Source organism: Trichogramma pretiosum, unplaced genomic scaffold (assembly GCF_000599845.2).
Source record: "Trichogramma pretiosum strain Unisexual culture from Peru unplaced genomic scaffold, Tpre_2.0 scaffold27, whole genome shotgun sequence".
Taxonomy (NCBI): Eukaryota; Metazoa; Arthropoda; class Insecta; order Hymenoptera; family Trichogrammatidae; genus Trichogramma; species Trichogramma pretiosum.
Genome location: NW_019641694.1, coordinates 99775 through 127021, shown reverse-complemented (window position 1 = coordinate 127021; position 27247 = coordinate 99775). Strand labels below are relative to the sequence as shown.

The following is a 27247-nucleotide window of genomic DNA, read 5'->3' as shown; positions in this document are numbered from 1 at the left end:
AGCTCGTTACGCCGATACGCGTCTGTGTACGTAAGCGACGTGTCCTCTGGGAAAAGAGTAAAAGACTCGTCGAGCTTTGTAGGACATGTAATCGCGTCGACGCGGTACTTTTTCAACTTTCAACGAGCAAATATATAATTATTGCGTCAATTAATTCGTTGAGTTCTTTCTCTCTCTCTCTCGACAAAGTAACGTTCACCTATGACTCATCGAGGAGAGATGCGACGCGAGAGAGAGAGAGAGAAAAAATGCATCATGCAGAGACAGTCTGTCACGCGTGAAAGTCGCGTCGAAGCTATTCATCTAACCCCGTGCTCCGATACGTGCAATGTACACACAAAAGTTCCGTGCGGCTGCGTATATAAATGCACGAGGCGCTTTCTCGATCGCTCGATTATAAATGCATGTATGCGCGAGCAAGGGGCGACATTTCCTCGAAATCTCGCCCGACTCGACGTGTCTATTACATAGCTGAGTGCGTGTGTGCATTATACATCGATACTATTCCGCGCAGCGCAGCCGTGTGCGTACGTATTATATATATACGAAGCCGATATAAATTCGCAACTTATGCAGGCGTATTATAGCACATATAAGTACGTACGCACACGTTGGAGCGACCAGTGATGCGCAAGTAAGAAAAATGTCGAAAAGAAACCCGCCGCGTGTAGCCCCGAATACAAGCCCGGTGGGAATGATCGTCGAAAAATGCCGATGCTCACTCGTCTGGAAGATTAACAATTTGGCGACGATCGACGGATACTTTTCACGTCTAACCATTTTCCGGCGGCACCTAGTCGCGTTCCTTTTTCGATTTGCGCGCAAGCAGACACGAGGCGTCGTCGAGTTAAACCACCTGATCGAGTTTCCTTCATATATGTATATCGTATATCGTATACGAAAATGAAAATTTAACTTTTCGTCGAGCGAGCCCTTTGACAGTTTTTCGAATGCATTAATGATTGAGCAGGAATTTTCTGAGCGTATACAAGAGTGAGTTCGAGTAATGTAACTTTTGAAGCGACACACTACCCTACGCTCGAGAAGCTTGCAAAAGTGCCCGTAGATATCACAATCGAAAAAAAAAACAATTTGATATTAAATAAATTTCCAATAATCAGACGGCAACATCGATGACGTACATAACGTAATATGTTACGTCAGTGGTGCGAGGTGGAAAATCGGTGCATCATCGTCACTCGGAGCGGTAAAAACCCTGCAAAATGCGCTGCTGCAAATGCGCGCCGATGCAGCAACGGACTGAGTTTTCTTAAGCGATGCATACAGCACTTATACACACGCGCGAGCACTGCACTCATGGACGTCCATGTAAAAGTCAGGGTCAACCGCTTTTGGTTTTACTCTCGCGCGCCTTTAAATGTCCGTAATACAATGTACGCACAGGTACACTTGGCCGACGAGTCGCCGCTACCGACGCCTTTTCGTCGGTCGCCTTTTACGATTCTGAACTTTCGATTTTATCCCAAGCTCGTCGGCATGCGCTCGCCAATTGTTGCTCCGAGAAACGTCACCGTTCACCACCGAACGCATACGTTATACACGTATGCGCGAATATAATGCAAGAGTTATAATGCGCATACGCCCAAGAGCCAAATGAGTTAGGCATCTCTCTCGTCCGCTTCTACACGGCGCATGATATACTTGTTATTTCTTTTTTCGAGCACATCTCCTGCGCTCCTGTAATGTCTACACACGGCAGCAGTAAAAGGACGAGAGTAAAAAACCATTGCAGGAGGGTAAAGAGAAAAAGATGAAGGGCCGCGGGAGAGCAAGAAAGCGAATGAAGAAGCAGCGAAAATCGAGGAGGGACCCCGAGCTGCACACAACTCTTCGCAGCTCGGTGCGAGTAGCCTGCCTGCGTGTATGTGTGTTGTTGCGTGCTATGAGTTCCTTGGACTGTGTAATTCCCTCCTGACTCGTTGATGCTCCGAATCTCTGAGGCCTCCTTTTCTTACTTTTCAATTTTTAATTCCTTCGCTATATTTATAATGACTATATAAATATACATCTCATGTACGAATTAAAAAAATATTAACTCAAACCGATTTTTTGCAGATTTCAAGCCACAACGCATGACTATAGATAAGCGAGTTCGAAGCGGTTGGTCGTGTGGGTGAGAAGACGTGGAAGAACGAGATCGTCGTTCTCGCTTTCGGCACTGACGCACGCAAGACGCTGCAACCAACATGACGGAGGACGGTAGCGGCGGCACCGACAATCCAGCCTTCAGCCACGATGAGGACACGAAAAAAGGCAATGATCAGCAGCAGCAGCAGCAGCAGCAGCAAACATCCAACGGAGGCACCACCATCACCATCGGGGAAAACGGCGGCGCCAATCACTCTGTCACGAATGGCACTAGTGCCAATTCCACCGTCAAACTAAACGGTGAGAAGAAAATCGACCTGCCCGAAGAAAATGACAGCGGCGTCGCCAATGGGGATACACCCAGGCCCAAGTTAAACGGCGTGCACAGCAATGGCAACAATAACGACAACAGTTTTCTCAATACCACCGTCACGAGTATCACCAATAATGGTAAGCAATCGTAATCAAGCTATCTCGTCTTGCAGCATCTCCAGTTTAATTTTTCTAGCGATATGAAGTAATTGTCAGCATATTGCCTTTCGCAAGATAGTTTAGTAATTTTGCGAGAATTCCAGCAATACTTATATTTTAATTATAAATAAAAATTGTAATTTACTTGTTTTTTTTTTATTCTTTTCAGATGTTAACGATAAAAAAGAACAGATTGAAGCCGTGAACCTTGAGCTTATTTCGATGAAACCTCATTCCAATAATCATCAAGCGAAAAATAAGGAAGCCTGCGTGCCGGTCGATCCTTATGAACAATACTTCGTACCTGTCAATGAACATAAGAAATATATGAGGTATAAAGTTGCTTTATTATACACGTATTATTTAAGTACTATTTTTGACTTTTGACACGATGTTCTTTGACTTGACTGAAATTGACAACTCTGAAGAAAAGAGTAAATATTACTTCAATAAATTCACGCAAGTTTAATTTATTCCGTTTTTCGAGATTTAAGATTTGACTATTGCAAAGTTTTGTTGAGAGGTACTTATGATTAGTTATTATGACCCCATAAACTGGCAGATTCCCCGAAACAGAGGTCGAAACTACTGTAGCTGGAGTCAGATTCGATTTGGGTCCGGGTGTTGGCCGCGAGGGACTCAGCCTGAGAGACCCGGCCGCCGGACTAGTCGACTATTCCCATTGGCTGAACGCTCTCAGGTATTTTTATGCCATGGGATGCTTCGTGCAATTATTTCAATCAACACTTGGATTATATATAGTACAATAATCCAATATTATTTTACACTAACTGGCTTTAATATTATATAGGGTATTAGATATTATATCAGGTATGTTTCGAGGTTTAAAATTGATACTAGAAAGACATTTCTAGTTTAGATCTTTCTATAAAAACTCAAACTAGACTGTTATTCATAAAAAAGCATCCTGGTACATGTGACTCTACTATATGAATGAACATTTTTATTACTAAAACGAAACGTCATGGTTTACCGACGCTCAAGCACCAAACGAATCTCAATATATAACCACACAAATATAAATGAATAAATACGCACTTTTGGTTGGACAGGTGCAATCAGTTTAACAATAGTGAAAAGGCTATTAATATGCAAACAACATGCTGACATTGATTCACTGCACAGCTGTACATAAAAATGCTTCATTGGACATGAACACTTTTTTCAATTGTACTTATCACTATGTAAATCTATCTAGAGTATATATCTTTTTTATTTTTTCAGAGGTGAGAAACTTTATTTGACTAAAGACAAACGGGTCACTGGCATCAATTGGAAACGAGTAGCATGCTGGGTAATTGCATTCATCGCTTTAACAGCTCTCCTTATTTTGGGCATTTTAATCGGCAGTAAGTATGAAAATTCTTTGACTAATTTGTTTAAAGTATTACAAATGTTTAATAAAAAACTTTTTTAAATTCAGCTGGTGTAATAGATAACCCAATGGCACAAAATTATTCAAAAGAAAATCAAAAAAGTTATTCACAGTCAGGCGACATCAACGTTGCAGGAAGTAGAGAAAAATCAAAAAACCCTCCTCCTAGTCCACCGCCATTCGAAATCACAACAGCATCGTGGCCAACGACCGATGAAACTTTTTACAAAATCGTACCGCAAGCACTTCAAGGAGTTATTACGTTTGATAATTTGGCTTGGGACCCTAGTATGGAGGTTGCAACGTCTAGAGTTTACAGATCAATTGCCGAAGATATTGAATTGGCCATAGCCAGAGCGTTACGTGTAAATAATAAAGAACCATCGGTAAAAATTTATTCCATATCCGAAGATGGTGAGGTGAAATTTAGGGTTCATGAACCTACTTTTGAGAAACCCGAGGATAACCTAAGTTATCTTGAAAAAAATTTCCAAGAAAATGGGAGTCGTTTATCAAGATATCACGTGAACCGAGTAATGATTTCACCCTTAGTTGACGAGTGTCGGTCTGGAATGTTGAAATGTAGTGACAGTTGTAAATATGACTCAGAAGAAGGAAAATTCGTGTGTCTGTGTCCAAATGGTAAAGAGTTGGATAAAAGTGGTTTGCAATGTATTCAAGAAAGTGCTCTCAGCGATATAAGTTTCGGTGATGGAAGAAGTTTTGGAAAGCCATCGGATGATTGGTTAGACTTTGATAAGATTGACGAAAAAGTCCCAGTGCATGAAAATGAACAACAGCCATCTGCAGAGCCAGAGCCATCTGCGGAGCCTGAACCGTCTGCAGAGCCTGAACCTTCTGCAGAACCGGAACCATCGGCAGAACCAGAACCATCTGCGGAGCCTGAGCCAGCAGCGGAACCGTCCGCAAAGCCAGAGCCATCTGCAGTACCAGAGCCAGCCGCAGAGCCTGAACCTTCTGCAGAACCGGAACCATCGGCAGAACCAGAACCATCAGCGGAGCCAGAACCAGCAGCAGAGCCAGAGCCAGCAGCGGAACCATCGGCGGAGCCCGAGCCAGCAGCGGAACCATCGGCAGAGCCGGAGCCATCTGCAGAACCAGAGCCAGCAGCAGAACCATCGGCGGAGCCAGAGCCAGCAGCAGAACCATCGGCGGAGCCAGAGCCAGCAGCGGAACCATCGGCAGAGCCGGAGCCATCTGCAGAGCCAGAGCCAGCAGCGGAGCCGGAGCCGGCAGCTGAGCCTGAAGCTAAGCCTGAACCGGTTTCGGCTTTAGAATCAGAACCGTCGATGAAGGCAGATCTAACAACAGAATCTGTACCAAAATCCGAACCAGAACCGGCAGCAGAGCCGGAGCCATCTGCCGAGCCAGAACCATCGGCGGAGCCCGAGCCATCTGCAGAGCCAGAACCATCGGCGGAGCCGGAGCCATCTGCAGAGCCAGAACCTGCCGCTGAACCTGAAGCTAAACTAGAGCCAGAAACGGCTGCAGAGCCAAAATCTGCTGCAGAACCAGAAACGGTTGCTGAGCCGGAGCCAGCCGCTGAACCGGAACCAGCAGCAGAGCCAGAGCCATCGTCAGACCTTAAGTCTGAGCTCGCTATTACACCAAAACATACTGCAGAACCGGAGTTATCCACATTATCATCTTTATCAGTTGACATCAATATGTCAAAAAACAATGTTGAGTCATTAAAAAAGAGCGAAGAAAGCGCTGACGATCAGTATAACAATATTATCGATGATCCTATCGGAAGCAATGACATTAATGTTTCGAAGAACGTCAAGAAGAACGATAAAAAAACTCAAAAATCGTACAAAGAGCATAAAAGCGTTGATTACATTAATGCTAAAGTCGATAGCGAACGTATAAATAAATCTTTATCTCAAGAGGTGTCTACTTCAACTGAGAGTGGATATCGTGATCATTCAGAAGATGCAAGCATGACTTCTCAAATTCCCATAATGCCTTTCGAAATACAACTCGATATATCAACGACTGAAAGTATCGATAGAACTACTCAATCAGTTTTCCAAAATTTAGATAAAGAAAGTATCACTACTACTATAGAACCGTTGATGTCGCATTCTGAGGGAACTACTACAGCTCAAATTCCAGTGATGCCCGAGGAACTGTCAACGACTGAAGTTAATAAATTAGAACAACAAGTTGGAACAACTATGACGTCCACAATGGATCAAACCGTAGAAACAACAACTATGAAAGATAGTGAAATCGTTGAGATGGAACCAGAAACAACCACCATCATCAACGATTTTGTTGAAATGTTTGAAATGGACAAAGCTATGAATTTAGATATAAAACCTGTCTCTGAAATGATTCCAGATGACACTACACCACAAACTATGATATACATGCCACAATCGACAGAAAGAAGTGATTCCAATATTGATACTTTAGCTCCAACGATGGAATTGATAAATAATGTTCAAGATGATCAGAAAATGAAAAGTAAAAAACAAAAAGAACTGGATCTCAGCGAAGTTGATATGGAAGTAACAATGACGACAATGGAAACCCCAGTTGACAATACCAGTAAAGAAACGATCGACATTAGTGATAACTCAAGTGACACAGAGAGTGTCGTTTCCATTACCAGTCAAGTCCCAACCTTTATTCCTGTCAATGAAGATATCGACGAACCAGAAATGACACCACGAAATCAACCTTTTATGACAACAATTATGCCAATGGAAGCCGAAGAAAATGTAACTTTAAAACCAGAAAGTACATTAACTTCAGAACGAGAAATAATTACGAGTACCGAAAAATTAATCGAAAAGATGACTGAACAAAGCGAACCGAGCTTCGTCAAAGTCGAAAGTACTACGCGAGTACTTCTTTCCAAGTGTTCAAGTGGTCAATTCCAGTGTGTGAATGGAACTTCGAGAGATGGAGCTTACTGTGTGAATCTCTCGGCTAAGTGTGATTCAGAAAATGATTGCTCTGATGGGTCAGACGAACTGAATTGCGAAGAAGAAGGCTGTCCTGGAAATTTCCAATGTGCAAGCGGTCAGTGCCTGAAGCGAAATTTAGTATGTAATGGCATAGTCGATTGTAATGACGGTAGTGATGAGAAAAACTGCGGTAATTGGACCTGCAATTTCGATGAATTTGAATGTCCTGATGGTAAAGTACTCACTTGTTTATGAAAATGTCTTTTCAACATAAAAATTAATTGTTTTTCCTCTTACTTTACAGGAAGATGTATTCCCTCTCTGTGGAAGTGCGACGGTCGCCCAGATTGCGAAGATCATTCCGATGAATATTCGTGCTCTGAAAGCTGCAGTAACGACGAGTACCTATGTCCTACTGAAAAATGGTGTGTACCATTGACTTGGCGCTGCAATGGAATATCCGAATGTGTCGATGGAGAAGACGAAAAATTGTGCGAATGTTCTGTGGATCAATTCAAATGTGAAACTGGTGGATGTATTCCAACTGAACAAATGTGCGATGGCATTGACAATTGCCCGGACCGATCCGATGAATGGAATTGCTTGAGGGGTGGTTTTAACAGAAATTCATCCGTCGCCACAGAAATCAATAGCGATGCTTCCAATCGCAACTATCTCATAAGAATCAAGCAATCAAGTGATGAATACAGGCACGTTTGCTCGGATGAATGGTCATCTAAATTTAGCGATATTTATTGCAAAAGTTTAGGATTCGCTGCAGCTGATTCAACTGTGTATGTCGAACAGAGCACGAATGAAAAGTTCGTTAAACTTCTAGCTAATGCCAATCCCAACAAACCCTTCTTGTCTAATTTCGAAAAAACGAGTGATTGTAAGTCTGAAAAAATCGTCAGCGTTTCGTGTCAAGAATTCACGTGTGGATCTCACGAGAACGTCGGACACTCTGCGAGACTTGCTGGAGGCACTCCAGTTGGCGCAGGCCAGTGGTCCAGCGTTGCTTTATTGAAGGAACCAAAACATGGAACTGCTTGTACAGCTAGTGTACTCAGTCCCATGCATGCTTTAGCTAGTTACTCCTGTATTCATAGGTAAAATTGAAAAAGTATCATCATCATAAAAATTAGCTAAAAATAGACAATTTTGAACTGACGATTAAATTTTTATTTTTAGTTTAAGACAAAGTACTGGATGGCAGCTATTTGTCGGCGGTAATCTATTGAAACCGCTTCAAGTCAAAAATATTGTGCCTTACCCTCAAGTCAAATATAATCAATTTTTATATAATAATGATATAGCCCTGATTGTACTGGAAGAACCAATGGTCTTCTCAGCGAACGTTAGTGCAGCGTGTTTACCAACCCAAACGATCACGGTATACCATGAACAGAAATTACAGTAAAAATATTCAATAAAAATAGACAATTACAGTGCATTTTTTTCAATATTATAGCCTCAACAATTATGCGTTACTGCCGGTTGGGGATTCCCTATGGACGGAGACATGAATTTGCAACAATATCTGAAATTCTTGCCCATTCCAACTTACAATTCTGAGGAGTGCAATGCAACAAGCCATTACGCAGGCTTCATCAGGAAAGATCACATATGTGCTGGGTATACCGATAGCGATAAGGGACCTTGTTATGTGAGTTGACTTATAAATAATTTTTAAACCCTTAATTAACGATATTTAATGATAAAAAATATTTTTATAGAACGATGAAGGAGCACCGCTTATGTGCGTAAACGGCAAATTGGAAAACGATACCGGCAGATGGGAAATTCAAGGTTTACTCAGTCATCATAGTCGGTGTTCGAGGGGACACCCTGCAATCTACTCGAGTTTAGCACCGGCTCTTTCGTGGCTGCGAAATTCTGTGCCAGCACTGTAAACTCAATAGATTCAATTTGAAGAGAAAAATTAATGAACATCTGTATAAAGTTAGACATAAATCTTTTTATCAAGAAATAAGATTATGCATTCGTGATAGGACTTTGATGTCGAAGTTTTCACGTGCCAAAATTTATTTTACTATTTTTTCGAAAAATCCAACAATGAAAAATGTTTCAAATTCAACTAATTGATTATTATACTCGAGCTTCGGCAAACTGATGTAAATAATGTATAAAATATAGCCAATAGCCTTAGAATATGAAAAATTATATTCTATATCAATTTTTACACATTAAACTAGTAAAAAAATATGTAAAATAAGTTGATTTATTGCAGAAGCAGGAGAGATTATTTTTGAGAATCCTTAGATTTTGATTTCTGTGAAAAAAAAGTCATGAAAGATGATGTATATAAAATGATAGCGTTTAATGAAATTAAGTAAATTGTTATAGTTATTTTATTATAAAATATTAAATAATTTATATTTAGTCATTACTATATGTGAAAATATTTTATAACATACAAATAATAAAAGTCCTTAAATTTTTTTGTAAAACCAAGGTATTTAATTATTATAACACTGTTAAAATATAATCTCATTCTTACAAACTAAGGCGTTATATTTATTTAATCCAATATTTTCTTGGGCTCAGCCGCTTTTTCAAATTTAGATACTTCATCGTCTAAAATAATTAATGTTTTGGAAATATTCAACATAATTTCGTTGTACCTGGATATCATTTCCCTGGTTTCACTATTTACTTGCTCTACGTCATCTGCAATTTCAATATATTTTAATGATACTTTATGCAGTCTCTCTTCCATTTCTGGTAAATTTGACAAAGAATTACTATCCAGCACTGACAGCAACTCTTTTAATTGATTAAATTGTTCTACGGTTTGTCTTATTTCTGGTTCTACTGCTAAAATATATTCTACTTTCATATCTGTATTTAAATCGGATGGTTCAAAATCAGTTTCTGTGAAGCTCTCTAGTTCTGGTAATCGTTGAATAAGTGAATTAATTTTTTCTCTGCCCGACAAGGCTGAGGTTATCAGCGTATAAGCAGAATTATAATTATCTATAATGCTGCTGTCTGGCAACGAGGTTTCTATTCCTTTTTTCATGTCTAAACCATAAATTCTCTTCTCCAATTCAGCAATTCTATCTTCCAAAACATCTTCTGCAGTGAAGCTGAAAATTAAAAAGAAAATAAAAATTAAATAGTGTTGTGCATTATATCAAATGATGATGTGTATATTAAACTTGAAAGAAAAATTTACCTCATTTTGAGACTTGAAATATATATTTTTCACTCAATACTTTGATCTTTAATGATTAGCAAGTAAAGTATTTACACAGTGTATAATATCAGTAATTGCAACAATAATTGATAGAAATTCACAATTTAAAACACAAAACAAATAGCAGAATGCTCTAATTTCTCTTAAGAATGACACTTTGAGACAGACGATTCAGAAACACTGCTACACAATAACACTAATAATAATAACCGTGAAGTTGACTAGTGTGCGAAACAAGTTGCGGTCTGTAATCTGCACAGTGTCGCCACTCGTCACAGATGCGATTTTGGCGGCAGTTTCAAAATATTTGCAAGAGCAAAATATGGTATACACTGATAACAATAAAAAGGTTGAACTTCGAAATATATTGATTGTCAACATTTTTCCATGAGTAATACGCTGTATATATTGGAAGTATTTCTTTTTTTTTTAATATCCACTGAAAAAATATCACGTTCTTACATATAAATCGCCTACAATCGCATATGTAAAAAAAAATTTTACTGGATGGGGTCGAGAAAATGTCGATAGTAAAAAATAAAAGAGAACTGAAGAACAAATTACAAAGATTACAGTGAGATGCTTGTTATAATATTTTATACGGACGCTCTCATAGTGTAAAAAATTATAATAAGTGTAAGATGATAAAATACCCTTGAGCAAATACATGCAGTCGTGATTATCTCATGTTGAATAATTTGCCAGGGCAGGTTGGCGATTATTTGCACGAAATTCGCTCGCTCGAACGAGCCGGATAAGTGCGTAGGTGAAATTTTCTCACATAAGTGCATTACGCGCATACATAGCTGGATGTGCGTGCGTGTGTCGTCGTGCGCGTACTTGAAGTGCGAGTCGCAATGCATATACACTACAGGGAGTATTTTCCGACGATTCTCTCGGCTGCAGAGAGCGAGCAATAAAACGAGATAGAAAGTTGCCGCTGATGCAGAGACGCGCGCGGGCGAGTGGCAACAAAAAAAGCAGGGAGCACAAGTGCTTCGCGTGTGCATACACATATATCTATGTATGTGTATGTACAGAGGCGACGAGTGTACGTGCTATACGTGCTGCACTTGAAACGAAACGTAACACAGAAGAAGAAAAAGAAGAAGCGGGAGAGAGAGAGAGAGAGGACATGTGTCAAAGAACCCGACTGTATACTCAATAAAGCAAAGAGCGCGCCTGAGAATATACAAGAGGAGCCTCTGTAATGTGTCCGCATGTCTATGTGTGCGCGAGTGTACATTTTATATAGGAATGAAAAGAGAGACCGGGCAAGATTGTAGGGTCCTCTCGACGACAGGGCTGCACGACGTCGACTGCGACGCTCGACGATGCCGCTGCGTGTACATAAGAAAACGATAGAAAAAGGTCGCTCCCAGGCACAGCCTTGTATTCACCGTAGCGCCGGTCTTATATTCACTGCACCCTTTTTACACTCTAATAATAGAGAGCAGTACACGACGGGGCGACGGCGGCGGCGACGCCGATGAATGCAGATATACGCGATGGCCCGCTATATATAAGTAATTCGAGGATCAATTCTGGACTCGTGCTGCGCGCCCGCCAGCTCAATGGAGCTTCGTTAGCTGAACATTTGCTATAGCTGCGCGCGTCCCGCATAATTTCTCACTTAATCCGCTAAATTGATGCCAGTTTTAGTTTACGCGATCGTGAACGCGCATAAAAAGCTTGGAACAAGCGCTACATAATTACACTTGCAAATGCAAAAAAGGGCTTCGAATTTTGCGAGCTTTATAGTAGCCGACGCGTGCCATCGATCGAATTCGACGCTCGCACAGCTCGCAAACGACATGAATTCGATATTTCATTTATAGCTGCGGCTGCAGATCAAATTAATAATACGATAAAGCAAAAATAGAATGTAGAGCAGAGCTTTTTCCAACTCTCCAGATGGAAAATTCATGAGCGGAGTACGCGGACTAGAAATTGTAATTACTCGACATGTATAACGATCCGTTTGAAATTGCATATCGAAGCTCAGTCGCATAATACCTCATCTATTTGGGATGTGTTCATATGACTACACGTAAGCCGCAATTTTTCCGCATATAGCAAAGTTGAAGTACGTATCCGAGTAACTCTCTGCGCGACTGAATATTTTCGTTTTTGCTGCAGCTCGACGCTATATATACGAGCAGCTCTGCGTTGCCGCTATGCCGTCTCGAGTGTTTTGCTCGCTTTTAAGGAGACGCGACGAGGATTTAAACGTCTTTATGCGTTCTGTACATCTCTTGCAGAATACTTGAGACTTTTCGACATTCCGAGCATGATCGCATTTCAGAAATGTAGTTCAGTTGCGCAATAGCTTTACATAGATGCCTATGCAGCGAAAAAACTTTTATTTCCCCGGCTATAAAGTTCCGACGAGCTAAAGACTCCGGTGTAGGAGCTTAGAAAAATAAAACATACAAATCTCTCAATAACATATGAGCCGATCCACCGAATGAGTCGTTCGTCAAACTGTGTCGCGAGTCGAGACCAATCACCTACACATAGCTTATAAAATTGGCCAAATTTCTGCCTTCTTCTCAAGATAATTACATCGATACGACTTAATTAGTGGCAATTCGTTATCGAACGGCTGCCTATAAATAGGATTCGGAATCACTAATGGGTTTGGACTTAATCAAACGAGACGCCGGTTAGAAACAGTTTTTATCTCCGCAAAGACGTTTTTCGTGTTACTCGATGTTTTATCTCTCTGCCGAAGAGATTGCAGCCGTCTTATTGTTGTCTGCAGGCGTATTTTTGGCAGAATATGTTAATGGAAATTCACCAAAATATAAATCGATTGCGGACTCGTTTCATTGGAACTGTAGTCGCTTCTCATGAAACAATCGATCCTATGAATTTCCGTTAAACGTAAAGTATACGCTTATAAAAAAAAAAAGGAGAATGAGTTTACTCAGGTTCGCACACTCTTATGTCTGCAAGTCGTAATAACGTTTCCCTCGCAGCCGGAGCTGTTGCCGCTGTAAAAAGCTGTATATGGAGTAGTTTACCTGAGGTGCAGTTTACATCCGATCATATAGTCTGGGGACAATATAGGCGAAATCCAAGCCCTCCGGTGCACGACACAGAGCGACGAGCAAACACAATCGCATATTATACCGAATGTGCCTATATATCCGTGTGGCGAGAAGCCGAGAAGCCGCGCGACGACCAACGTAGCCCAAGCGCACACATATCCGGAGGGGTTAGTAGACGGTGGTAAGCTATATACATTGCCAACTTGTGTGCTGCACTTATCAACCGCAGCCAAAATTCTTCAAAAGAAACCCGTGCCCAGAGCAGCGTAAAGGGGGCAAGCGCCGAGCCCGTCGTCTATCTGCGATCTCTCGTGGCTTTGCTGCCTTCCTCTTCTTCCCTCCCACCTCGTCGTTCTCCGCGCCTCTATGTGCGAATGCAGCACGTCGCTGCTGTCTCCTCCAGTCGCGCAGTTTCGCACAGAGTCGTGTATGTGCTACGGCGGCGGGCCGCTCAGTCGTTGCCCAGACGTCGCGTCTCTCGCAGCAGCAGCACAATTCGGCTCGGCGCTCGGCCTCGACGCGTCGTCATACTATTAATAGTGTGCGCACACACGCACACGCACCTATACCTCGTTTATACACTTTCTCACAAGTGACTTCTGACCGCGAGTGCATGCCAAATCACGCGCGTAAAAAAGCCATGCAGTTTATCCAGTGCAGCTGGCATTAGCAACTGGTCTCTAGCGATCGCTCTCTTCATTTGTGAGTCGAGTTTAAGATTTAAGATGCACGATGCACCCCAGCTGCGTGGGCCAACGCCAGACGCAGCATCATCGGGAGGATGATAATGAGCAACGCGATTATCAAAAAACAACAAAAACAAGGAGACAACGACGCACGAATCGCTCGGGATATTGGCGTTTTATCGTCGTCGGGCAACGAGCGGCTGCTGCTCACCACTTCTGACGCCGATGTTGATGACGACGATCAGTTAATACGAGAGCAGCAGCAGCTGGCGGCGACGATGATGAACTTCGGCAACGAGGCCGCTCGCCAGCCGAACAACAAGCTTCGGACCGTCATAGGCATTTGCATACTGCTCGCCGTGGCCGGTATGCTCTACCTTGGCTACTTCTGCCCTGATCACGTTTGCGCTCTGAGTTCGCGAGACCGCAGCGCTGAAAAGGAGTCCACCGCGAGGTTCATCGGCCCTTCGGACCCTTTGCTACCTCGTGAGTACCCTTTCTTTGCGCATCGATTTCTTACGTGCACTCTTCACAGTATTGACCGTTACCACAATACGCAATTATGACCTGGCTCTATAGAAACTAAAGAGCTTTTCCTCGTATTTATCTAACTGGAAATTTCATGATTGCTTCTTCTTACTCGCGTGACATTTGATTTATACGCATGCACACAAGATACTGCTTGTACGAGGAAAACTGCCGCGCTTTAGATAGTTTGAATAAACGTTTCTACTTTGCATTAAACTTTTTTTACCTTGATAACAACATATTCCCTTGTTTATATGAATGTTACAGATAATAACATGTTAGGCCTACCATCTAATTCGCTGGAGTCTGAGAAGAATAATGTTGTACCTGTACATCCTGTTTTTAAATTACAAAGCCTTCAGGGAAATCTTGGCTATGATAGTATCTTTCTCAATGATTCCTTCCAATTTGATATCAATGCTAATGACGTTATGGTTTTCTTGCATATACAAAAGACTGGTATGTATTTATTCATTTCTATATTAAACAGTCTATATATACTTGAGCTAATTTTAGAACATGTAACTCAGTGTTTTGTTTAAAATCTATTCCAAAATTAGTTCTCAAGGCTTTATCTTGTAATATAATAACTGACCAATTATGTACTTCGATAGGTGGTACTTCATTTGGTAAGCACTTGGTTCGTGATCTTGATCTTCAAAGGCCATGCTCGTGTCAGAGGCGCCGAAAGCGTTGCTTCTGCTTCCGTCCAAATAAAAATGAAAATTGGCTTTTCTCTAGATATTCCACAGGCTGGAAGTGTGGCTTACATGCTGATTGGACTGAACTAATAAATTGTGTAGATTCTGAATTGAATAAGATTGAAGGAGATAATAAGAGGAGATATTTTTACATTACTATTATTCGCCATCCAGTAGCAAGATATTTATCTGAATTTAAGCATGTTCAAAGAGGAGCTACTTGGAGAGGGGCTAGGCATTGGTGTGGTGGCACAGAAGCTAAAATACCTCAATGCTATTCTGGCCCAAATTGGAAAGGAGTAACATTAGAAGAGGTACTTAAAACGTTAAATAATATGTTATTATTTATAAAACTATTCATATCAATTTTGTAACACATTTTTCTGTTCGATTGCAGTTCATGGCCTGTCCAAACAATTTGGCTAACAATCGACAAACAAGAATGTTAGCCGACCTATCACTTGTTGGTTGTTATAACAATTCGTCATTAAGTAAAGCAGATCGAGATAGACTCATGTTAGCTAGTGCAAAACGTAATTTGAAGTATATGCCATTTTTTATGCTCACAGAATATCAGAAGGTACAACATTTAAATATAAAATTGATTTAATTAGAATTGTATTCAAGTGCTGTAAAATTTATACATTTTTTTAAATTCATATAATTTGTCACATTTTAATCCATATGAAAACAACTAACACCCTTTTTTCTCTTTCTCCATGATCACATTTTTCACACATTTTTATCTTTAAGTGCTCTAACATTTCTCAATGACTTATGCATTTGTTTTTGTGATTATACAAAATTAAAATGTTATGAATCTCTGATGAATATTATCTTTAAGAGTGATTAATTTAACATCTTCAAGAAATGTAAATTTTCTTGAAGAAAACACTTTTATTTTCATGTAGATTATTTAATATGCAAGATAATACTCTCATTTATTATCAACAGAAAAAGAAATTAAAATTTGTGAAATGATTTTTTTTCTTTGTGTCTTATATAATATATTTTAATCTCGTTAAAAATGTGAATGTATATTGTTAAAATTGTCACTATTATCAGGTGGGGCAATATTCATTCGAGGAAACTTTTGGAATGAGATTTGCTGTAGCATTTGAGCAGCATAACACAACACTTAGTGCTGCAACAATGGAAAAATTGAGTAAAGAACAATTAGATGCGATTGAAAAACTCAACAAGTTAGATATTGAACTTTACGAGTATGCAACTACTTTGGCCTTTCAAAGGTTTCGACATCTGCGCGATCGAGATCCTTATTTCGTAAAACGGTTTCAACATCTTGGGGAGCTGCCGTCCCGACAAAGCATCACCGAATTTAATTGGGATTCTGTGATAGAAGATACAACGGACATTGACTAAAACTGTTGTGCATTACAAATAATCATCACAAAAGCAGATTGTGAAAAATAGATTTTAACTTGTATAAAGTTTATTGAAATAAGTTTTATGCAGCCTAATTACATTTCTTAAGATTATGTTTTTATCAATTTAAATAGCAAAGCTGACGAAAAAATGAATTGTATTGCAACTTAAGGGAATACTGCAGCTAGTATGAAAATGAACTTGTTTAAATACATTAAATTAAATTTTTCATAAATGTTTTTTAAAAAGTTCTATAGTGACTTGAAAAACAACAGAATAAAATTCATTATGAAAATTTTTTGAAAAATAGAATCATTTTCATTTTCACATTAGATTCGGGGTATCCTCTTCATTAGAAAAACTAGTGCTACAGTTGTAAACATTTTCTAAAATGATCTGGTTTAAAGAATTCTGTGACTAGGTACTATTAGCAAATATTGTACTTGTAAAAAAAATTTCAGGTAAACCAAAGAAAAATTGTATAAGTATAGGCCCAATATTAGATGCGAGTTTGTAACAGTTATTAAAGAGATGCCGAAATCAGAATAATCATGACAAATTAAAATGCGTTTTGTGAGATTTTAACTTCGTATTTTTCAATTTAATGACGTAAAATTTTTAAAGAAAAATAAATCGCTTAAAATCTTTGTCACGGATTTGAAAATTAACGTAAAGCTGCCTTCGACATCTCAAATTTTGAATCCGTAAGGGATATTTGTAATGATTTTTGAGAAAGAGCTTTTAATACTTAGTTGTAATATTTTAATTGTAAATCTTTACAAAGATCTTCCATAAATACGCACATAATATTTATGAGTCATGCAAGGGTCTGTCATATGAAGTATTTTGACCATATTCACAGATTTAAATCAACTTCGATAATCTGCCATCCAAATTAAAAATGTGCCATCACTCTATTCAATAAGAAACTAAATTTTTAATTGTTGTAATTGAATTAATTCACCATGTACCACTTGGAAGTTTTTACATAATAATTGTCAATGCATTTTTTGATGCAATCGAATACTCCTAAAATTTGTGATACATGTTGATATATCATCTTCAACTCTAAAAGTATTAATAAGACAAGGCAATGATAAAAATTATTTGTGTAATCAGTGAATACAATTTTACTAAAACCAAACTTGTTAATAATTCAAATCAACTTGAAGTTTCTTGTATTCTTCCAAATTAAAATGTTATTGTGAAGTTTGTAAAATTTAAGTATCTTTCAACAGTACAACTATATCAATTTTTATATTGCTCTTGTGTGTGTGTCGATGTGCATCGATAATTGTTACTCACCGATAAAATTAGGGCCTTGAAAGATCTCAGGATTAAAGGTTTAATTAGATTTATTCTTTACCATTGATTGTAATTATTAAATAGGCTACATTTTATACTCAAAGCTTTAAAACTTATTATCGAAATTGTAAATATTCAAATTGAAGCGAGGAAGTTTGAAGTCAGAGATTTTATCAGTTAAAAATTTTTATTGTTTGAAATTCATTTTAAATGAAAAATTTTTATTAACATCTAGTATACGTAAGAAAATGTCATCGTTTATGATGCGTAGAAGTTAAAAGTGTATTTCGAAATGAATATATTTATTTATTGTAAAAGATAAATACTTCGAAAATTTGAGCCTAAGATTGACATAATTATGTTTTTAAAATTGTGATTCACTCGTTAAGTGTAAGTAGTATACTGTAAAAAGAATTTTGGCTCTCATAACAGCTAAAATTCCTGTAAACATAAACAATCTAAGAAAGTTGATTCATTGAAAATTAATGCGAAAAAAAGTAACATAAGATAATAATGAATACTCAACAATAAATGTTGGTATGTGCAATAAGACTCTATATGTTACCAAAATGATAATATATATCAACTGATATATCATGAAAATACAATTTTCGTAAAATAGTTCAAGTATTTCAAATATCAACTAATTTTTTATTGCAAACAACTTATACACATCTAATGAACTTTGCTCAATGCTTAAAAATACGATATTATCATTAAATTTTTTTTTATATTTCTACATGAAATGTGAATTGACCCACCAGTGTCCATTTTTTGTTTTTGTACAGTTAAAAATGAATTCCAAAAATTTAATCTCAAGGACCAAAGATACACTTATTTTTTTGCTCATTCTGAAATTCTTTTTGTACAGTTGTAAAAATTTTACAATGCTTTATCTTGATTCGTATCACCAGAAACTCATAAAAAGTTTCTACAGTCATTTGAATAAGAAACAATTCACTTTTTACTGCATTTAGCAAAAAAAATATTGCACATATGATTTGAGCCAATGTAAAAAATGTAACAACAGTGCCATAAGAAAATTTTATATTTATTAACAAGTATATTGGCAATTAAAAATTGTAGATTGAAAAGTAAGTAATCAGACATTATAGAAAGTTGGGAATTCATTTAAGTAATTAAAAATGAAAATATAATTAAAAATGCGACGATAACAATGAAAATTAAGCCATGTAATATGTTGTACTTTTTCAGAACAATGATGGAATTATCAAATACAAAATTTAAAACTGCTAAAAGAATTAAATGAAAGTGGAGTATTAATGAACACATGACATATGCCTAATGTAATTAATGAAAATTCCATTTTAAAAATTGTAAATAGTGTAATGTTTAAAATAAGTATTACTAATCATTGAGTTGACAAAAATTCATTCATGGAATGTTAACATGATTATATTTAGGACTTGGGTATACAAATAAACATCACAAATGAAAGATTGATAATTTGTTTCTTTATGTATATCTTTTAATAAATTCAAAAATGGATTCAAATTTGTTTTTTTTTCCATTTTCCCTAAATATATTTTTATTTCTCACATATGTATTGTAAAAAAAATAGATATTCTGCTTCAATCTGGTTCTGGTATTTTTCATAAATATTTTTTAGTATCATTTGCATGGTTTTACATTGCAATTAAATGACACACTAAATAGTAAAATAATAAGTATTGATTAATTATTTGTTAAAGCTTTCTTCAATTTTGTGTTTTACATTTCATGAAAGTTAAATGTTGTGTATTTATAAAATTAAGAAGAGAAGGAACTTGTGACTTTTCAGATCAACACTTATTATTGTTCTATGTAATTATCAACAATTTTCTAATTAAGAGGCTAAATAAAATGTAATTATCTTTTGCATCTTTTGCATGTTTCAGTATTTACTTCAATAAATACTAGGCTTTTTCTATTTTTAAATAAATGCAGCAACTGTTATACATCTAAAAATGCTTATTATCACTGTCATGTTTTTTTAGAATTAATAAAAAAAAAGCTTTAAATAAGACAAAAAAGCACTTCCATTATAGCAATGACTGCTCTAACATAATTTTATCAAAGCCCATCGGAGGTGTGTACACAAAATTTTCTACAATCAGATCTAAAATTGCTCCATTGTCAACTGTGAATAAGATAAGAACTATGAGTTGAAAATTATCATTAAAAAATAAATCAATCAAAATGAATTGTACCATGAAGAGCAGGAAAAGTTGTTCCCTTAATACCAATCACAGGTACTTCTAAAGATTTTCCATTCAAGTAAAAGTTCAACTCTACATGATCATAACTGACACCCTAAAAATTGAATTTATGATTTAATCTTATTAAATAAATAATTTTGCAAAAGTTTTTTAAAATTTAATGCTTACAATAATATCTCCTTCTTGAAATGATTCTTTTTGTAATTTATGTATCTGCACTTTATTGTGTTTAACTTCTCCCAGCGAATCTAAACACCAGCTTTCACTATCATCGCCCCCACAAGATTCCAAATTTGTAGACCTTGATGCGATACCAACACTCCAATATCCATCTTGCAGTATTTTTACTTCAAAATAACTTTTACTTTGAATAAGAGGAGCGTTACCCAGCACTCCACCGCGACCACAAACTCTGCTAGCATTCTTTAACAAAACAACTTCTTGACCTGGATTGAAGTAATGATGTTAAATATAAAATTTAATGAAAGTAATATAAGCTTGTAAGAAAGATGAAGATAACTACTAGATATTTAACAAGATTGATGCTCTTATAAGGTTTGAAAAAGATATTAAATTCACTTACATGCAAATTCATCATCCAAGCAAATTACATTTTCCCTTTCTTTTTTTTCCATTTCATGTTGAGCAGATACAAGTCTGAAACTGTCGAAACAATTTCTGAAGCAAGAAGCAATAAACATGTCAAAGGCAAAAGTGTTGACACTTTTGAGCCAACTACTTGTAACACTTTATACAGATGCGAAGCTCTTATGTTGCTACCGAAACGGAGAAAAGACTCTCCACATTTCATACAAAGTAATAGTTTGTTCGCAATACAATATATCTTTATATGATTTAAAAACTTTTTGACAACAATCAAAACGTCAGATTTCAATAAAACGCATTACTATCACATCACGTATCGCAGTACGTGAGCGTGTGACGCTTATTGGTTTCTAACTCAACTGCGTGTTGTGTAGCAGCGCCTCTCGCCAATGGTCCATTCACCTGTGGTCATCATGTGCACTAGTGTATCATAATAATAAGCAGTTGCCAGTGTTTACACATGGCTACAGTATTTACTCGTTGCTCAAACTACAAACTAGTGACAGCAGTGTTGGGCACGAATTCGCAATTAAAAATTTATTAAAAATATTATAGTTATTTGATTCATACAAGTTATCTCATTAAGATCTTGAATTTTTATTTTGGAAGTTGTTATAAACATTGAGTATCATGTCAAAGAGAGAAGTAGCAACGTATAAAGATGATCATCAACATGATTTAGAGGGGCAATTTATAATGCGTCTTCCCGAAGTAAGTTTTTACTATTTTATTGAAGGAATATTTTTCGCAAGTCAATTATTCGTCAACTTTATTTCATAGGAACCGGCAAAGCAATTGAGGGAAGTATTACAAAATGGTTTACCTTTAAAAGATAGGTTAGGTATTAGATTAGAAAATGATTTAAGGTACGGGGAAGTAAGATTTGATAACTGGACTTTCCATGCCAAAGTAAGTGTTTTTTATATCATGCACTTATTTACTACTTATTTCTACATATTTTTATCATTTTTACTTTAGGTTGTTGATTTACCAACAATTGTGGAATCTCTGAAAACGATTGACAATAAAAGTTTCTACAAAACTGCAGATATTTGTCAAGTATGAAAAATTATTCAAATGTAACTGATTTTTAAGTATAGATTCATGTATTAACTTTTTCAATAAAACTGATTATTTTAGATACTAATTTGCAAAGAAGAAGATGATGTTTCAAATACTGAAGATGAAACAAACATCAAACAAAAGAAAAAAGATCCTTTGAAAGTTGATAAAAAGTTTTTGTGGCCTCATGGGATAACACCACCAACGAAAAATGTTAGGAAAAGAAGATTTAGAAAAATTCTCAAAAAAAAGTATGTTGAAGCACCTGAAATAGAAAAAGAGGTTAAACGAATTTTAAAAAATGATCTTGAAGCAGTGGATGTAAAATGGGAGGTGATATGCGAAGACGAAGATCAAACAAAACCAAATCTTGTTTCCTCAAGTGAATTAGTAGAACCCAAGATTGAAAACGTAAATGATGCCTCTCAAAGTGTAGATGTTGGTAAGTATTGTTATTAACCATTTCAAATATAAAAAAAACTGCTCTCGTTTACATTTACAAATTATTCATTTAATTTTTGTTTTTATAGCCGAACATGATATTTTTGGAGGAGCTGTCAGTGACAGCGATGAAGAAGACGAAGCCCCAATTAATGTTATTGATATTGACGAAACTAGTCATTTATCAGCTGATAGCAGAACAGCTGATTCTAATTCTATACATCCTGCACACATGGAACAATCTACTAATGAACCAACGACAAGCAAGGGTCCTTTAGTCATAGAATTTACAAAAGAAATGTTTACAACTGAAGAATCAATAAATGATGTTAAAATGGAAATTGAAGAAGAGATAATTCCTAAAGTAGAACCAAAGTATGACAGTTATGAAGCATCAGAAAGTTACTCAGAATCTCAAAATGCCAGCATGAATCCAGGTCAGTTCAAAATTGAATTAAAATATTTAATTTTACTTCATCACAAAAATTAACGAAAAAAATACTACTGTAATATTTTCTTATAGATATGATTCAAGAACGTCGTGAACAATTACAATCAGAACTCGCCACACTGCAAAAACAAAGACAACAACAGGAAGAAACATTGTCAACAATCGAAAATCAAAGATTAAGAGAACGCTTCAGAGAAATTATAGATAATTTACTTATGCAAGAAGCTCAAAAAATTCAAGAGGTAATTGAACTCATATAATCTTTGCTTTGTAAGTTGATAATAGTAAATAATTTGATTATGTGTTTTTTTACAGCTTCAAGAACTGGAAATGGTCAATTAATTATAAGCTACAGTACTAACTTTTTTACATCAAACAGTATTGTTTAAAATCGTGATTAGAATTGTTATTAGAAGTAGAAAATCAAACATCTTTACTATCTTTATCAAAATGTAAAACAGCCCTATAATCTATTGCGGGACAATCAGATCTTCTAAATCGAAAATAGTAGTGTTTTTTATTTAATTTCTAATACTTTAGAAAAATTTATTTAATAAATTGAGTTTATAGTTTTAACATTAATTGACTTTTCATAAAAGGGATATTCCGATTTTGATTGCAGGCATCTTGATTCACTGCAAATGTCACTTAAATTCAAAATTCATGTTAGTTTATGTTTTTTGTTTTTGTATTTATCTTTTTTAAATAAAAATCATCACAAAGTCAAGAGTGACTAATGTACAATTATTTGTGAAAAAAATCAAACTATATAACAGTGTATACTTATTTTTTTCAATATATATTTACGAAAAATGTTACCAATAATATGAGCTTATCATAAAGTTTGACTAATTTTCGCAAAAGAACTATGTAATGATCATAAAAAAATAAATAATACATCAATTTTTATATTGAAATAATAAATTTTCTATAAACAAAAAAACTGTGGAAATCGAGGCACTGGGTATACTCTAGTTTTTAACGAAGGATCGAGTTAAAAGCTTGCCTTATGTATGAATGGATATCATAGTCGATAATATGATCGAACGGAAGTAACGTTCCAGTTATATTTTTTAAGTTCAACTTTTACATTGGCTAGTATATAATGTATGATAGAACGCCGTTTAAGTTAGGGAGAGGGACTGACTTGGATGCCGATATTAGGGGAATAGGTAATTGACATGCTCTCAAGCAATTTACCAAGGACGGATTTGCTTCATAATTTTATACATACACATGTGCACATTATGCAATGCATCTCTGACGAAAGAACTTGATAACTGTCGGTCATTCTCTAATAAAACAAGGCCGATATTTATAATATCAGTGCATTTTGTTATTTTACTTTATTATTTTCGGTATCGTAATTGAAACAAAACGAAACTAAATCGAGTAATCGTGACCTCGAATTTGAACATTTTAGCGTGGACCATTATACAATGAACGTCAGCGCGTTTGCTACTGCAGAAAGTACTTATACAAGTAAAAAATCTTGTTCATGCAATTGCAACTTTGATATTTGTTATGATACCGATTTTCATTGATTGCGCAATTGATCGTTTGATCTACGGAAACACTTTGAACCTCCTAGTTGTCTATTAATTACGAAGTTAAACGATCAAGACACTTTTTGTTCCTTTAAACGGGCTTATTAAGCTCATATATATCATGCACTTTGCGACGTTTCATGTCACATTAATTGTCCAGTTGTTTCGGATTAGCATGATATAGCAAATGTCACGATAAAGTTTTCATATCATCACAAATTAAGACACTGATACAATTGAAGGCTTGACTACAACAACTAAAGTGCTTAATTTCATCAAATGATGTTTTTGAAAATTGGCGTTAAATTTTCGTAAAAACGATCCGTGCATTAGAGTACAGCTTATTGCCGAGGAAGGGAATGACATAAATCTATATCATTGGACGAGGACACCAAAATGATTTATGTATGCTATTTAATGTAGTAATAATTAAACGTTATAAATTTATCGTCAATTCTGAATTTTCTAGAATGAGAACTACTATAAAATTTCATTTTGATAAAAAATGTACTGATCAATTTTCAAGTTTAGGATAGTAAAACTAATGATTTTGTTTTACTCGTATCAGGTAAAGTTGAAAGCCACATCTGCTTTGAGAATATTCGTCAATAAATCGCTCGTTTTCTATGTCATGATAAAAATCGTTCACGCACATTGTCGATGCACAGATTATTGAGCAGTTTGTTCTTGACGTCATGATCAGGGGCTGTACCTTTGGTTTATTTGTAATGGAGTTATAGCGTTTATAAGTTTTATCAATTGCGATAAGATTTTTTAAAATTAAATTTTCGCTCTCGACGCGATTGGAATTCTTGAGCTGTACAATATAGGGTAGCAATGGTGGTAGATCAGCTCTTGGCCAAGAAAACTCGAGTCACCATCGAAAAGTAGCTTAGCGGTTCATCCCTCGTTCAATTTGTCAAGTAAAAATTAGTTACCTGTAAAATCTCATTGAATAAACATATTTATAATTATCTCATATGATAATTGGCGTGAAAAGAAACGGTTCGATATCTTTGAACTTTGGAACAAATAAAAGATAACTGCGTGAACCATTGAAATCGTTCAAACACAATAAAGCAGTAGCAGTAAGTGGATGCGGCCTTGACATTTGGAACAATCGGTGGTTGCTTGTTCCAACGTCGGCTCACTTTTTGTCACCAAATTGTAGCAGTGATCAAACTGGAGTATTTTTTTAAGATCTGGGTTGCTTTGAAAATTAAGGCACAGAAAAGCGAGAGATTTTTCACTTTCGAAGTACACTTTAGAAGTAGAGCCAAAATTCAATAATTCAATGGAACTAATGCCAATATGCTGCAATCGTTCCGTTTTCGGTATTTTGTAAAAAATTTGAATCGAAGTAACCAGGTCCGACACAATGTAGATTCTGAATGAAGAAATTATATTTATAAAAACACGCTTTGAACTCACATGATATTTGAAATAACGAGAAAATTTCATTGAGATTGAGAATTCCATAAAAATGCATTGAAAGAACAGAATAATAAATGCCTCAAGATGAAAGGTATACCGTTGCAAACCATGCATTGAAACAGAGATACAAAGGTGGAAAAGAATTACTTAAATTTTTATTTTTCATACGTAGTGATCCTGAGAAAAAAATGGATAAGAGTGTACAAAAAAGTGAAGGGTAAATTTAAAGAGAAAACAATAGAACAATCGAATGCCTAGAGCCACAGCTTGATTTAAAATTGAGCTGAACAACTATATAAATTGAGTACTTGGAACAATTGATTTATTATGTGAATCTGCGCTAAATATAGTTTGATCTGTGGCAGGAGTTAAAAATAGTTGAAGAATGTCCGTTCGAAGCAACTTTTCATATTGTCCTGGTTTGAACATTTAAAAGGTACTTTAAATTTGCTCGAGTCGATATATGCTGTATTCTAATTTGTTTGAGAATACGTTGGCCAAACAAACGATATGCAGTTTACACCTACACAATTAGAGCGGATCGCCAAGTCTGAAAGATACGACGTAAGCAAGTATAATTGAAAACGAAAAAATCGCAGAATCGAAACATTTGTTTGAATAAAATTAGACGAGCGGAGTTATCGGGGTGGCCCGAGCGCACCCATTGAACTTTGAGCAATCGGTCCATTATCGGCGCGCAACGTATTTTTTACAATAAAAATCGTTTGAAAAATCACGCGATGAATGATTGACGAAAGAGCGATCGTTATCTGGAGCTAGTGGTTTTTCAAGCCCTTCGAGGAGGTCGATCGCGCGTGTCAGACTCGGTGTTTGTTGTCGGCTAGAGGCGTACGCGCAATTACGCGCGCATCTCGTCACGTATTAGAAAGTTATTCGCTAGGAAATTTTATCATCGATCAACTTCTGACAGCAGAAAAATATATCTGGCAAATATATAATGTAAGAGCTCCAGTGTACATTGGTCGTTTAGAGCGATCAACAGCTAAAAAACAGCGTATGTAGGTAAGAGCGATAAGATTATAGGCGTTACATTGGCGTCACGACGCGAGCGGAGCGAATCTTTCCGTTAACGAAAAAATGCGCAAGGAATTTTTGCGAAACCAACGCAACGCAGCTATAGTTTTCGGGGGAGAAAATCAATGGCAGTCGCAGCCGCTGCGGGGCTTTCGTAACTCATTGTCTCGCTCGAACGAGCTTTTTTCTTCGTTCGTCGGACGCTCCGGGCAAGCTCGCATTATCGCTCGTTCGCTCGTGAGTCGCCTATATACAGCCGAGTGTCATTGTTAGGCAAGGAGGAGGCTCAGCTGCATACCTATTATTTGCGCGCCGCGAGTGTTCACGCGGCATGTCAATGATTTTGGTCCGAGAGACTAATTCGTTTTGCTGACCTTGAACTTGTTCTATTCTAGCCGAGTATCGACTGCCTCGGCCTCGTAATACATAAGAGCTGCACAGCTGCGTCTCTTATCATTTTCACCGTCGTCATAATTTCCAGATATACATACGAACATGGACGAAAAGTCGAGCCGCGAAGAGCTGCACAATCGATGATCTTAATGCACTTTTATCTGTCCGCAGCGTATATTGTATTTGCTCGGGGCTTGCGAGGAAAATTAGTATAATCTTCGCAGTTTTATATAATTTCTGTTTTATGTGGACCAAGGCTGTTGCG

At 36.7% G+C, this 27247-nt stretch overlaps 5 protein-coding genes across 5 annotated transcripts; 3 read left to right on the top strand and 2 right to left on the bottom strand.

Annotated features, from left to right (window-relative positions):
• Window positions 1–2207: 2207 nt before the first annotated feature.
• LOC106660288 lies at window positions 2208–9073 on the top strand. The gene is made up of 10 exons (XM_014383219.2): window positions 2208–2559; window positions 2750–2912; window positions 3143–3280; window positions 3826–3950; window positions 4025–5844; window positions 5890–7147; window positions 7220–8024; window positions 8107–8308; window positions 8387–8581; window positions 8652–9073. The coding sequence occupies exons 1-10, from the start codon at window positions 2208–2210 to the stop codon at window positions 8826–8828; spliced, it is 5235 nt and encodes a 1744-aa protein (XP_014238705.1). The 3' UTR covers window positions 8829–9073.
• Window positions 9074–9378: 305 nt separating this feature from the next.
• LOC106660506 lies at window positions 9379–10305 on the bottom strand. Its single transcript, XM_014383482.1, has 2 exons — window positions 10115–10305; window positions 9379–10025 (listed from the first exon to the last, which is right to left on the bottom strand). The coding sequence occupies exons 1-2, from the start codon at window positions 10117–10119 to the stop codon at window positions 9458–9460; spliced, it is 573 nt and encodes a 190-aa protein (XP_014238968.1). The 5' UTR covers window positions 10120–10305; the 3' UTR covers window positions 9379–9457.
• A 3323-nt stretch (window positions 10306–13628) lies between these two features.
• On the top strand, window positions 13629–19303 carry LOC106648086 (heparan-sulfate 6-O-sulfotransferase 2). Its single transcript, XM_014364764.2, has 5 exons — window positions 13629–14360; window positions 14670–14861; window positions 15017–15417; window positions 15501–15683; window positions 16169–19303. The coding sequence occupies exons 1-5, from the start codon at window positions 13970–13972 to the stop codon at window positions 16484–16486; spliced, it is 1485 nt and encodes a 494-aa protein (XP_014220250.1). The 5' UTR covers window positions 13629–13969; the 3' UTR covers window positions 16487–19303.
• On the bottom strand, window positions 19248–20960 carry LOC106648087 (SPRY domain-containing protein 7). The gene is made up of 4 exons (XM_014364765.2): window positions 20597–20960; window positions 20182–20459; window positions 20005–20107; window positions 19248–19934 (listed from the first exon to the last, which is right to left on the bottom strand). The coding sequence occupies exons 1-4, from the start codon at window positions 20712–20714 to the stop codon at window positions 19837–19839; spliced, it is 597 nt and encodes a 198-aa protein (XP_014220251.1). The 5' UTR covers window positions 20715–20960; the 3' UTR covers window positions 19248–19836.
• An 88-nt stretch (window positions 20961–21048) lies between these two features.
• LOC106660465 (transcription initiation factor TFIID subunit 7) lies at window positions 21049–23343 on the top strand. The gene is made up of 7 exons (XM_014383433.2): window positions 21049–21330; window positions 21400–21528; window positions 21598–21678; window positions 21760–22123; window positions 22212–22559; window positions 22646–22815; window positions 22889–23343. Exons 1-7 carry the CDS (start codon window positions 21250–21252, stop codon window positions 22913–22915), a joined length of 1200 nt encoding a protein of 399 aa, XP_014238919.1. The 5' UTR covers window positions 21049–21249; the 3' UTR covers window positions 22916–23343.
• Window positions 23344–27247: the final 3904 nt, after the last annotated feature.